The sequence below is a fragment of the Mandrillus leucophaeus genome, unplaced genomic scaffold, assembly GCF_000951045.1.
Source record: "Mandrillus leucophaeus isolate KB7577 unplaced genomic scaffold, Mleu.le_1.0 Scaffold995, whole genome shotgun sequence".
Lineage (NCBI taxonomy): Eukaryota > Metazoa > Chordata > Mammalia > Primates > Cercopithecidae > Mandrillus > Mandrillus leucophaeus.
Genome location: NW_012110863.1, coordinates 433,904 through 448,267, shown reverse-complemented (window position 1 = coordinate 448,267; position 14,364 = coordinate 433,904). Strand labels below are relative to the sequence as shown.

The window sequence follows — 14,364 nt, the reverse complement described above, 5'->3', positions numbered from 1 at the left end:
CACAAAAGATTTCTCTGTGTCATGTGATGCTGTTGGATAATATTTCACCTACAGTAGAACTTGTTTCAAAATTGGAGTCAATAGGTCTGTAATCCCAGCACTTTAAGAGGCCAAGGCAGGTGGAACACCTGAGGCCGGGAGTTTAAGACCAGCCTGGCCAACATGATGAAACCCCATCTCCACCAAAAATACAAAAGTCAGCCAGGCATGGTAGCATGTGCCTGCAATCCCAGCCACTCGGGAGGCTGAGGCAGGAGAACCGCCTGAACCCATGAGGCAGAGGTTGCAGTGGGCCGAGACTGCACCACTGCATTCCAGTCTGGGTGACAGAGCGAGACTGTCTCAAAAAAAAAAAAAAAAAAAAAGGAGTCAACCCTCTCGAACTCTACTTCTAATTTAATAAATTTATGTGGTATTTTAAAATCCTTTGTTATTTTAACAATGGTCAACATCTTCACCAGGAGTAGACTCCATCTCTAGAAACCACCTTTCTTTGCTCGTCCACAAGAAGCAGTTCCTCATCCGTTCAAGTTTTATGAGATTGCAGCAATTCAGTCAAGCGTAGGAGTGTTTCTAAAGGACAATGAATGAGATTCTGGCCACTTCTCCCATCAGTAGGTTCATGTTTTGGAAACTTGTTCCACAGGGAAAATGTCAGGGAAAAGCAAATACAGTCATTCCTTGGTATCTTTGGGGGATTGGTTCCAGGACCCACTGTGGATACCAAAATCCATGGATGCTCAAGTCCCTGATATAAAGGGTATTTGCATATAACCTACACTCATCCTCCCGTATACTTTAAGTCATTTCTAGATTATTTATGGTACCTCATGCAGTGTAACTGCCACGTACACAGTTGTTATACTGTACCGTTTTAAATTTTTTTATTGTTGTATTATTAATTTTTAAAATTAATGTTTTGAAAAACTTTTTCTGCACTTGGTACCATGCGCATATTAGGCGCCTTCTGCTGTCCTTCCCGATTCCTGTCCTCTCCAGGCCTGATTCTGTGCAGGACAATGATAGGGCTTGAGGGAAGGAGCAGCAGAAAGAAATGTAGCCCGCCTGGCCTTTCCAGCCCTGGTTCTGTTCATCTGATTTGACCTTCATCTTTCCACCTATGGTATGGGAAGAAGAAAAAGACTAAACAGGAAGTCAGAGAACAGAAGTGAAAAAGAGGAAATTGTGGTGGACAAAAAAGCAAGTAATTTTCCCTCCCAATATTTTACTATGACAATTTGTAAGCACACGGGGAGTTTCTACAGTAGTACAGGGGATCCTACAGCAGACACCATAGACCACCACCTAGGTCCTATGGTTAGCATCTCACTATATTTGCTTTATAGTAAATGGATAGATAGGGTTTCACTGGTCAAAACAGGAACCCTGAGACAAATCCACCCAAAGTGGAACTAACTACCTGTGACTTTCTTTTTTAAAATTTGAATTTGAATTTTTTTTAAAATTTTACTTTAAGTTCTGGGATACATGTGCAGAACATGCAGGTTTGTTACATAGATATATATGTGCCATGGTGGTTTGCAGAATCTATCAACCCGTCATCTAGGTTTTAAGCCCCACATGCATTAGGTATTTGTTTTAATGTTCTCCCTCTCCTTGTCCCCGCCCTTACCAACAGACCTGGGTGTGTGATGTTCCTCTCCCTGTGTGCATGTGTTCTCATTGTTCAACTCCCACTTATGAATGAGAACATGCAGTGTTTGGTTTTCTGTTCCTGTGTTAGTTTGCTGAGAATGATGGCTTCCAGCTTCATCCATGTCCCTGCAAAGGACGTGAACTCATTCTTTTTTGTGGCTGCATAGTATTCCATGGTGTATATGTGCCACATTTTCTTTATGCAGTCTATCATTGATGGACATTTAGGTTGGTTCCAAGTTTTTGCGATTGAAAATAGTGCTGCAATAAACATATGTGTGCATGTGTCTTTATAGTGGAATGATTTATATTCCTTTGGGTATATACGCAGTAATGAGATTGCTGGGTCAAATGGTATTTCTGGTTCTAGATCCTTGAGGAATCGTCACACTGTCTTCCACGATGGTTGAACTAATTTACACTCCCACCAACAGTGTAAAAGCATTCCTATTTCTCTACAGCCTCCCCAGCATCTGTTGTTTCCTGACTTTTTAATGATCACCATTCTAACTGGTGTGAGATGGTATCTCATAACGGTTTTGATTTGCATTTCTCTAATGACCAGTGACGATGAGCTTTTTTTCATATGTTTGTTGGCTGCATAAATGTCTTCTTTTGAGAAGTGTCTAAATACCTGACTTTCAATATTGGCCTGAACTGAAGGAGCAGTGAAAGAAAGCAGGGCAGGGGCTGGGGGCATGGGAGCCCAGGGAGGGTGCAGACCCCCTGTAAATCCTCCTCATGGTATCTGAGCGCAGCCCAGAAAAAAGAGTACCTGCAGTGCTCCAGTTGCCACAGGCGGCCATTTGTGAGACCCAGGTCTATTAGTCGGGGCTGTTTGGTTGCAAATGATGAAATGTTGGCTTGAGCTTGCTTCAACAGAAAAGGAATGTGCTGAGCAGATCCTAAGGCTCCCATGTCACTGTGAGGAGGAAAAAGGTGCATTTTAACAAACCCTTCCCATGACTCTGATGTCTGCTCAAGTTTGAGAAGCAGTGTCCAACCATAACATGTTATCCACCACTAACAACCAGATTATGTTATGTCTGATGATTTTAGAGTGATGGATTCTTTTCTGCATCTTTGTGGAATTGAGAGGAATGTCTTAGTTACTGTAATCTGTGAGGTATTTAAACTTTTTCCTTTTATACGCTTTCTTATACAGGTGGTTGGCAGCTTAAATGTCAGTGAAACTGATAGTGGAGATATTTACTAAACACCAAAGCAGCACCGAAGTGCACACCTTCATAGGATCTTCTGGAACAAGCCAGAAATCTCAAGTTGTGCTGTGGCCAGGACACAAAGCCAAAAATGCAGTGGTGAATAGAGAAAGAGCAAGAATTAGTATCTGAGACTGGTAGCTTTCCCTTTGATGTTGCATCCAAAAAGCAGTGACAAAATAAGAGTAGCTACTTTCAGCTGTTTGTTTCGAAGGACATGTGGGATCAGTTTTTTGTCTTTATGTCCTACCCCCAGGAAACCTTCTAAGCTACTAGTCTTTTTCAAATGGAATTCCTTGTGGAAGGTGCAGGGGAAATGAAGTGCTCCCTTTGAAAGCTTTGCTGCTACTCAAACTCCATGCCCTACGGGAGGGAGGTGGCACAGCACTGGCCTGCAGCACATCATACTTATCCTGTTGCCTGGGAAGGACAGGGCCACATCTACCCACAGTGCAGTGTAAAAATCCCACAGCCCAAGAGAAGACAGAGTCAGCTGGGTGTGGCTGGCTCACAAAATGGAACGCAATAGCTGAGTAAAATGTGTATTATCCCTAGCTGTGCCTGGTGCATCACAGGCAGGCACACTATACATTTTTACTGAATTTTGTTCTTGGATGGATTTACCAGAAGAAGAGCCTGAGGTTCAGTGAGGTTAATGACTTGCTTGATCTTCTATTGTACTCTCTGGAATCCCCGTTGCATTGCATTCATCTTTTCCTAAAACACTCCCCTCCCTCCTCCTCCTCCTTGCCTTAATTTGAATTTAGTTTTTACAGGATAACAAGAGTAAAAACAATAATGATGATTTTCATTTGTTATTGTTATAGCTGGTATCTGTTGAATGCATACTGTGTCAGACACCGTTATCCTAAGCACACGACATGGCTAACTTGTTTAATCCTCAGAGCAACACTCTGAAGTGGGTACCATGACTCTACTTACTTTTTAGGTGAAGAAGCCAAAGCACAGAGAGGTGACGTGATTTGCCCAAGGTCATACAGCTAAGCACTGGCAGAGCCAGGATTCAGACCCAGGTGGTCTGTATTTTGAGCCCTTGGCCACTAAACTGTGCTGCCACATGACATGGCTTTTGTCCCAACCCCTGTGATGTGGGGTGGAGGCCTCCTGGCTCCTATTGGTCTTCAGCCTGGCGGTGCTGTGGAAAACACCTGCCCCTCCAGAATGCCTCGCTGCCCTCCCTGCCTGAGAAAAACCACATCATGGCCTCTTCTGTGAAGTCTGGGGACTCCTCCAGCCCCTCCTGGGCTTTCTCCACATTTGTTTCTCTGCAGCTTAGTGCTGTCCTCAGTGTGTTCTGCATGGTTGTATGTGGTTAACTCTGCAGGTGTTAACTTTGTAGGTGGTTAACTCTGAGTGGCAGGGCCTCCTGATTCACTTTGACATTCATGCCATATACAAAGCGTACAGATCTACTTAGTGGACATGGGCTAAGATGTGCGTCCAGCCTCTAGTGGGTTTTTGGTAAAGCTGAGCTGAATTATAGTGTCCAGGATGGGAGGGACAGGAATGGAGAAGCCACAGGCCCAACAGAAGCAGCTCTGGCCCAGTGACAAGAAGGGAGAGAGGTTTTTGGAGCTGTTTCTCCTGCCGATCTTCCCCTCCCTCTCCCACATACATGTGGAGGGCTGCTGCAGTCTCCCTAGGAGCATGGCATCCCAGGAGGAGTGCCCCCCTGTCTCCCCAGGACCTCTGCATCCCCCGCTCACTTCCTCCTGGCACTGAAATTTGACTTTATCTCACTGCAGGATTCATTGAAAGGCTGTTGGATGGCTGGAATCCCCTTCAGCCTTTACAGCTAACATACTAGATGGCCTCATGTTCTAAGGGCTCTTTCGCTGTGGGTGAGCTGGCTGGAGGAGAAGGGGAGAGCAGAAGAGGGGCGAGGAAGGGAGCCCCACCCTCTGCTCAGGACCCATTGTTCACATTCTTTTCCGTGTCAAATGTTGCTTCAGCCAGGCCCTAGGCTATGAGTAGTGGCATTTCCATGTTTGTGGAATGAATATAAAGTCTGTTTTAGGATCAGTGGTCAAAAATCAGCGTGTTTGAAGTGGAGGTACGATCAGTTGGTTAGTACGATATTTGGCATTTACCATGGGCACTTAATGGTGCAGTTTTTCTGATGTAAGGAGGGTAAAAAAGCAGCCACTACGGGTACTAAACAGAAGGCGTGATGAGTACAGTCAGTGCAGGATCGTGAAAGCATCAGCACATTCCTTCTTCAACTAATCAGCCCCGACAGCGTGGGGTATTTTTGTATTCTCTGCTGTTTGTGCTCTGAGTACATGTGCACAATATACAGTGACATTGATCAATAAATTCTTTAAGCCTAATAAGCATATGCAGTCTCATAGCAATGAGGACATAAACAGGGAGAAGGATCTTAGGTGATTAAAATTATTCTGTTTTGTGGCCAGGCATGGTGGCTCATGCCTGTAATCTCACCACTTTGGGAGGCCAAGGCGGGTGGATCACCTGAGGTCAGGAGTTTGAGACCAGCCTTGCCAACATAGAGAAACTCCGCCTCTGCTAAAAGCACAAAAATTAGCTGGGTGTGGTGGTGCATGCCTGTAATCCTAGCTACTTAGGAGGCTGAGGCAGGAGAATCGCTCAAATCTGGGAGGCGGAGGTTGCAGTGAGCCAAAATCGCACCACTGCACTCCAGCTTGGGTGAAAGAGTGAGACTGTCTCAAAAAAAAGAAAAAGAAAAAAATTATTCTCTTTCGGAGGTGAGGAAACTGAGCCCCTAGATGATAACTTTCCCAGGGCCCCGTGGCTCACAAGTTGCTCGATTCCTAACACAGCATTATACTTCATGCCCTCCTTCCAAAGTTTTGTTTGTAAATCTGAAGATGCTGCTGTTGCTACCAGCCTGGAGAACCACCATGGGGGGCACTAGGAAAACAGCTGCAATGATGATGATGATGATGATGATGAGAGCCACCAATATTTATGTTCTTAATCAAATGCTTTAAATTCTTTTTCCTTTTTTTTTTTTTTTTGAGGTGGAGTCATGCTCTGCCGCCCAGGCTGGAGTGCAGTGGCGCGATCTTGGCTCACTGCAAGCTCTGCCTCCCGGGTTCATGCCATTCTCCCGCCTGAGCCTCCCGCGTAGCTGGGACTACAGGTGCCCACCACCACGCCCGGCAAATTTTTTTTTTTTGTATTTTTAGTAGAGATGGGGTCTCACCGTGTTAGCCAGGATGGTCTCGATCTCCTGACCTTGTGATCTGCCCGCCTTGGCCTCCCAAAGTGCTGGGATTACAGGCGTGAGCCACTGCACCTGGCCTTTTAAATTCTTAACTAAGGGCACAACTCTAGAGATATACCAATTGCTTTCTCTCTTTCTTTCTTTTTTTTGGAGACAGGCGCTTGCTCTGTTGCCCAGACTAGAGTGCAATGGTGCAATCACAGCTCACTGCAGCCTCGAACTCAAGCAATCCTCCCACCTCAGCCTCCTGAGTAGCTAGGACTACTCAGGAGCAGCCCCACGCCCCACTAATTTTTAAAAAAGATTATTTGTAGAAATGGAGTCTTACTATGTTGCTCAGGCTGGTCTTGAACTCCTGGCCTCAAGTAACTCTCTTGCCTTGGCCTTGAAATGTTTTCTCCATTTTAGAATTGAAGAACTGCAGCATCGGTCCCCGGGTCATATAGGTAGGAAGAAGTAGCACCGCTCCCTTCACCACTCCCCGGGCTGCCTCCTTCCTGTGTGATTGCTGGGAGCCTCCTATGTAGAGATCCCAGATCCCAAGTCCTCTTTCGCATCTCCCACTCCCTCCCCACCCTTGAAAACAAAAACAAACCCTGCGATGCAGCACTTACTGCTAACTCCCCACCAGAGATCCTCCAGCCCTGAGCGTGGTGCTGCAGCTACCTGTGCTTTCCCCCAGTCACTGTTACTGCTTCACCCCTGTTCTTATCATGACTGGCACCACCTCTGTTGCCGTGCCAGGTCCTTTTGCAGTGCCCCAAAGGCAAAACTCCCACTGCTTGCCCACTGCTGTCCTGTGTTTCCTCCAACTGTCGTCTCAGCCAGACCTCCAGTCCCAGGAACCAACCCCTTATGGAAGGGGGCAGGGCAAGCTCTACCTCTGCTGCTCTGGGGTGGTGGCTGGGGACGGAGGCTGTGGTGGGATCTCCGAGGGGGTTTCACTTCTGTTCCCAGTAGGAGTGCTCTCATTTGTTGGATTTCCCGGTTTATTCTGGGCTTCACAGAGCCCTTCCTCTCTTGGCCTTTGCTGTAGAGTTTGAAAATTCTGCACTTTGAGTCAGACTTGCAGATTTTAGTAATGTCAGATAATCAGACAGGGGAAAAGCAGAATCCAGTGTGTATGGCTTGCATTATTGCGTTAAGAATTCCCTTAACCACTGTGATTTCCCTTTTTCATTTGAGATGTCATCTAGGGAGTTTTCAAAGTCTCAAACCAGAATTGGTTTTCCTTTGGGGACTGGGGAGGCACCTGGGTGTGCTTCTTGGAAGAGCGAGTAATCGTTTTTCTCTATTGAGAAAAAGCTGCCGACATTATAAACTATGGTCATTTAATATTAAACATGTATTTTACAGGTGACCTGATGGATGGTTTGAGAGGCTGGAGAGCTTGAATGAAGGAATGCTTTTTACACTGAGATGGGAAGTGGAAAGACCTTTACAGAGTTCCTCTAAGAAGGGCAGTAGTGTAACTTCTGGATCATTTCAAGTGTCATGTTTGGCCCATGATACAGTTTGGCTGTGTCCCCACCCCAATTTCATCTTGAATTGTAGCTCCCATAATTCCCACGTGTTGTGGGAGGGATCTGGTGGGAGGTAATTGAATCATGCTGTTCTCATGATAGTGAATAAGTCTCAGGAGGTCTGTTGGTTTTATAAAGGGGAGTTCCCCTGCACATGCTCTCTCTTGCCTACCAGGAGCAAAGTGAGATGTGACTTTGTTCCTCCTTTGCTTTCCACCATGATTGTGAGGCCTCCCTAGCCATGTGGAACTGTGAGTCAACTAAACCTCTTTCCTTTGTAAATTACCCAGTCTTGGGTATGTCTTCATTAGCAGCATGAGAACAGACTAATACAGTCCAGTTGCTAAATTAGGGAACTGTGCTGTTGTTCAGAAAATGTGATCATGGGCCGGGCATGGTGGTCCACGTCTGTAATCCTAGCACTTTGGGAGGCTGAGGCAGGTGGATCACCTGAGATCAGGAGTTCGAGAGCAGCCTGGGCACCATGATGAAACCCCGTCTCTACTAAAAATTAAAAAATCAGCCAGGTGTGGAGGCACACACCTGTAGTCCCAGCTACTTGGGAGAATGAGAATCACTTGAACCCAGAAGGCAGAGGTTGCAGTGAGCCAAGATTGCACCACGGCACTCTAGCCTGGCTGACAGAGTAAGACTCTGTCTAAAAAAAAAAAAGATAAAAGAAAACAAAATGTGATCATGCTGACATCTAGTAACTGGAGTTGCACACAAATTATCCTTTTAGTGTGAATTATTTGTTTTTAAAGTTAATTATTTGTTTTAAAATCTTGACCAAGATCACATGGCTAATATTAAGACATTTACCATCAGGCTGGGAGTGGTGGCTCACACCTGTAATACCAGCATTTGGGAGGCTGAGGTGGAGGATTGCTTGAGGTCAGGAGTTGCAGACCAGTCTGGGCAACATAGTGAGATCTTGTCTTTTTTTTTTGAGATGGAGTCTTGCTCTGTCTCCCAGGCTAGAGTGCAGTGGCGCCATCTTGGCTCACCATAACCTCCACTTCCCAGATTCAAGCGATTCTCCTGCCTCAGCCTCCTGAGTAGCTGGGATTATAGGCATGCGTCACCACACCTGGCTAATTTTTGTATTTTTAGTAGAGATGGGGTTTCGCCATGTTGACCAGGCTCGTCTCAAATTCACCCGGCTAATTTTTGTATTTTTAGTAGCGATGGGATTTCACTGTGTTGACCAGTCATGAACTCCTGACCTCAGGTGATCTGTCTGCCTTGGCCTCCCAAAGGGCTAGGATTATATGCGTGAGCCACCGCGCTCAGCCATGTGATCCCACCTTAACAAAAATACTTTAAAAAAATTAGCCAGGCATAGTGGTGTGCACCTGTAGTCCTAGCTACTTGGGAGGCTGAGGTGGGAAAACTCGGGAGTTCAAGGCTGCAGCGAGCCATGATTGAACTACTACACTCCTGCCTGCGTAACAGAGCAAGAGCTTGTCTCTAAAAAATAAAAAGACTTCTACCATCATCCCTCTTGTTAAAAGGCAACGGCGAGTTACTGTTTAATGAGTAGACTTTATTTGTGACGGTAAACATTTCTGGAGATGGATGGTGGTGATTGTTGTACAACATGGTGAATGTATTTAATGCCACTGAATTGTGCACTTAAAATGGTGAATTTTATATTATGCTTATTTTAGAACAGTAAAGTTTTAAAAATTACAAAAAAAAAAAAAAAACCGAAGGCTAGTATTTGCAGGAGTGGAACTAGGACTTTGCCCAAATTGCAGACTTCCTTCACCCCAATTTTCTTTTTCTGTTTTAATGAAGCACAGCATATTTACAATAAAGTCCATAAAGTACACTAATCTTAATCTTAGCTATAAAGCTCATTGCATGTTTACATTTGTTTATACTTGTGTAACCACCACCCTGTCAAGATGTCGAACGTTCCAGCACCCCAGAAGGTTTCTTTTCAGTTGTAACTCCGCGAGAGGTAACCACTATTCTGACTTGTATTACCATCATTTGATTGTGCAGCTTTTAAACTTAATACAAGTGGAATCAGGCAGTATATACTCCTTTGTGTCTGCTTCTTTCACTTAGCATAATACCTGGGACAGCCACCCATTTATTAGTGTATCAGTAATTCATTTTTTTCCTATTTGCTGTGTAGTTCCCATTGCATTTATCCTTTCTGTTGAAGGACATTTGGGGTGTCCTAGTTTTGGGCTGCTATAAAAAAGGTGCTATGAACATTCTTTTGAGGTACCTATGTACTCACTTCTCTTGGGTGTGGATCTAGGAGTGGGATTGCTGAATCACAGAGGACTGTGTGCTGTGCTTACTTAGGGGTCTCCCTTCTTTGACTTGGTGCCTTTCAGCAAATGTTTGTCCTACCCCTTTCATGACAGGGAAGAAAGGGAAGTAAGTGAGCACAGAGGGCGTTGCTTTCTTCTATTTTCCGGCCTTGGTGTTAGTAGATACTGCCACTTTCCAAAGCAATTATGCCAGTTTACACTTCCACCCACAGGGCACGCGCGTTCCAGTTGCTTCACAGCCTCACCAACACTTGGTGTTGCTGTTTTTTCACCATCAAGCTATGGTGGGCTGAGGGTAGTTATACCCTGAAATTTAAATGATGCAAAGATGGAAACTTTAAAAAATTGTGGAAATATTTAAACTTCTAACTCTCAGTAAATGACCCCAAAGCCAGTGGAGTAGGATGGAGCAGGGCTTTTCCCCTCAGCCTGTGTGATGGGTGGGGCTCATCCACTGCATGTCCACATTGATTTAAGGGCTTTTCCATACTGTGTGCTCCGGATGTCAGATACATTAGACGGCTCTGGGCAGCTGCCTTCTCCAGTCTTTTTGCACTGTTCCTCTCCAGAGCCTTCTTTCATGAAGATTAAACAGTGGTTGAGAGAATTTAGTTGTGGTTTTTCTCATTAACCTCAAATGTAATCTATCTGGGCCTGACGTGTGGATCACTTAGGAGTCTCCTTTCTTAGACTTCAGCACCTTTTAGCAAATGTTTGTCCCATGACAGGGAAGAAAGCAAAGCCAGAACAGGGGGCTCTGCTTTCTTCTGTCTTCCAGCCTCCAAGAAAGTTCCTTTCTCACGTTTGAACACATTTTCTGTGTGAGATAATCTACAGAACGCGTGGTGGTGAGGCCACAGCAGATACTCAGATTGTTTCTCTCCCTCCACGTCCTCCTGGCCTATGTCATGAGCCCTTTTTTGTTGTCCTTGAATTTCTTGTGCATTGCCCTACCCTGCCTTTTGCTCATCTCCCAGTTCTTTTTTCATTGGTTCCCATTCTTTTTTTCCCCTACCAGGAAAGCGGATTTATTTTTTATTTAATATTTTTGTTTAGAGACAAGGTTTCACTTTGTCACCCAGGCTAGAGTGCAGTGGCACAATCATAGCTTACTGCAACCTTGAACTTCTGGGCTCAAGCAATCCTCTCACCTCAGCCTCCTGGGCGTCATCATGCCCAGCTAATTTTAAAAAAAATTAGTGAGACACAGTCTCACTGTGTTGCCCAGGCTGGTCTTGAGCTCCTGAGCTCCAGCAGTCCTCCCACCTCAGCTTCCCAAAGTTCTGGGACTATAGTCATGAGCCACAGTGCCCAGCCACATTTTTTAAGGCTCATTACTTGAAGTGTGACCTGATGGTATTCTTCACACACAGTCTTATGCTGTCCTTTGAAACAGTCATGGGAGATCATACTCAGACCTGTAATGACAGAAACAGGTTTGTGTAGCTTTGCATTTTTTCACGTCACTCTATCATGCTACTCAAAGTGCTGTTATTGTATCTTGACTGCTGGGCACATAGCCCAGCTCCCATGCTCTGCTTGTTTATAGCGCTCCTTCCTGAAAACCACCTCTTTGTCCTCTCTCTTTCCCTCCAACTCTCTCAGCTCAAGAGGGCCAGCAGTGAGGACACGCTCAACAAGCCAGGAAGTACCACTGCATCGGGGGTGGCTCGCCTGAAGAAGACCGCCACTGCCGGAGCCATCTCGGAGCTCACCGAGAGCCGCCTGAGGAGCGGCACAGGTAGGAGGGACCGGGCAGGCAGGACCCGGCAGGCCTTCAGTCCTGGCCACATGGAAGCACTTCAGTGACCCATGACCCATCCAGTCCTTCCCTCGTCAGATATTTCTTGACCACTTACCCTGTGCCAGACCTGTTTTAGGCAGATGACGTCACTGCCCACAGGGAGTTTACATCTAGAGTGGGGAGACCGATGAGAAACAAAAGGTAACTGGATGTGCTGTGGTTTCTTTGGTCCCTCCAGAGGTCCATTTGTCACCATGCATGTGTGAAATCCTTCTGACATGCAGGCAGGGCGGTGTATGTTGTGGGGCTGTCTGGATGCAGAATGCATTAGAGAAATAAATGAATCCCGTCGATCCCTTGCAGAGGTGGATGTCTAACATTTGTACTGAACCCTGTGGAAAGCTGGCAAGAGCCTCGCCCAGCAGCTGTGGAAGGTTGCTCAGAGTGACTTGGACGGCAGTGGCAGCTGGAAGCTGTGAACCTGCTCAGTGTTACTCATTTTCTGAGAATCCGAAAAGGTTTTTCAGTCATTCTGTTTGAGTTCAGAGCATGTGAAACATGCAATATCGAAGAATTTGCTTAATTTTCTCTTTGCGCATATAGATAATAACTCTAAGCTTTCATGGTCTAACTCTTACAGTGCAGCCCTCAGTGTATTGCTAAATTGTCTAAGATGGGAAAAATAACTGAAATACATCATTATTAATTTTTAATGTGTTGAAGGGTAGTACACTTACAATTTTTGTGCTTTTTTCGTAAAAGTCACATTCAGGCTAGATCTCAAAAGGTATATTTTAATTTATTCGGTTTTCAAAAAGTTGAATCTGTGAAGATTATATGTGGCTTTCTTTTATTGGATATAAGGGGAATCGCCTGGTTTTTCTATATAATGGCTTTACCATTGTGAACACTGATATTGTACTAAACGTACACACACACTTGGTTTTTAAAATACGGTAAACAAAAGTACCATTTATTTTTATCAAGCCAGCCTTACACTGATTCCAAAAGTTAATAAAGCCCCACTCAAAAAAAGACAGACTGGGAGGAGCCTAGGGGCAGGGTGGGAAGGAGGACCAGCCGAGTCCGGATGTGGGACAGAGTGAGTGTGTGTGGTGTGTCCCCAGGCGCAGGAAGGTGGCGAAGGGAGGTGAATCCCAGTGGATGGAGCGAGGAGAAGGGTGGGAGGAGAAAAAGGTGGGAGGAGGACCAGGTGGGAGGGTGGCAGTTCACTCAGGACCCCGCGGGGGCAGCACGATGAGGTGGGTCACAATGTTCCTGAACGGCAGCCCTAAGAACAGAAAGGTGGTTGCTGTGTATGGAACTTTATCTGATTTGCTTTCTGTGGTCAGCAGTAAACTCAGCATAGAAGCCACCAGTGTGTATAATGGGAAAGGTGAGCTGATTGATGATATTGCTTTGATCAGGGATGATGATGTTTTGTGTGTGGAGGAGAGCCATTTATTGATCCTCAGACAGATTCTAAGCCACCTGAGGGATTGTCAGGATTCCACACAGACTGGCTAACATTAAATGTTGGAGGGCGGTACTTTACAACCACACAGAGCACTGTAGCGAATAAAGACCCTGACAGTATGCTGGCCCATGTGTTTAAGGACAAAGGTGTCTGGGAAATAAGCAAGATCATAGAGGAGCTTTCTTAACTGACCGAAGTCCTGAGTACTTTGAACCCATTTTGAACTGCTTGCGTCACGGATAGCTTATTGTAAATGATGGCATTCATTTATTGGATGTGTTAGAAGAAGCAAGATTTTTTGGTATTTACTCATTGATTGAACACCTAGAAGTGGCAATAAAGAATTCTCAACCACTGGAGGATTATTTACCAATATCCCGAAAGGAATTTGTCTGATTTTTGCTAGTAACTCCAACCAAATCAGAACTGCGATGCCAGGGTTTAAACTTCAGTGGTGCTGATCTTTCTCGTTTGGACCCTCGATACATTAACTTCAAAACGGCCAATTTAAGCTGCTGCAGTGTTGCACATGCAAATCTTTGCTGTGTAAGTCTTGAACAAGCCGATCTCTCTGGATCAGTGCTTGACTGTGCAAATCTCCAGGGAGTCAAGATACTCTGTTCTAATGCAGAAGGAGCATCCCTGAAACTGTGTAATTTTGAGGATCCTTCCGGTCTTAAAGCCAATTTAGAAGGTGCTAACCTCAAAAGTGTGGATATGGAAGGAAGTCATGTGACAGGAATTAACCTGAGAGTGGCTACCTTAAAAAATGCAGCGTTGAAGAACTGTAACCTCAGAGGAGCAACTCTGGCAGGAACTGATTTAGAGAATTGTGATCTATCTGGGTGTGATCTTCAAGAAGCCAAGGAGAGGGTCCAACATGAAAGGAGCTAGATTTGAAGAGATGCTGACACCACTACACATGTCACAAAGTGTCAGATGAGAATTTTAGGGGCTGGAGGAAGATGTACAAGATGAAAATGTTTTCCTCATCACTTCTCTTTCTCCATCCTCTCAGTTGTCTAGAAGAAATAACACTGTAAGGAAATTAAAAAAAAAATTTAGAGGATTATGCTTGTTCTCAGTGATGCATAGAGGAAAAAATAGATTTTTTTTCCATATTCTGATTTTTTTTTTTTTTTTTTTTGAGACGGAGTCTCGCTCTGTCTCCCAGGCTGGAGTGCAGTGGCATGATCTCGGCTTACTGCAAGCTCCGCCTCCCGG

The 14,364-nt window shown here is 45.1% G+C and overlaps 1 protein-coding gene and 1 pseudogene across 5 annotated transcripts in view; both read left to right on the top strand.

Moving 5' to 3' along the window:
• The window catches only part of SPECC1 (sperm antigen with calponin homology and coiled-coil domains 1), a 328,700-nt gene that overhangs the window by 96,962 nt on the left and 217,374 nt on the right, over positions 1-14,364 (top strand). For all 5 annotated transcript variants that reach the window (XM_011971260.1, XM_011971261.1, XM_011971262.1 and 2 more), the window contains exon 3: positions 11,525-11,660. In XM_011971260.1, the coding sequence (XP_011826650.1) occupies positions 11,525-11,660 (136 nt within the window). The remainder of the gene's footprint in view (positions 1-11,524; positions 11,661-14,364) is intronic.
• On the top strand, positions 12,921-14,083 carry LOC105532919 (annotated as a pseudogene).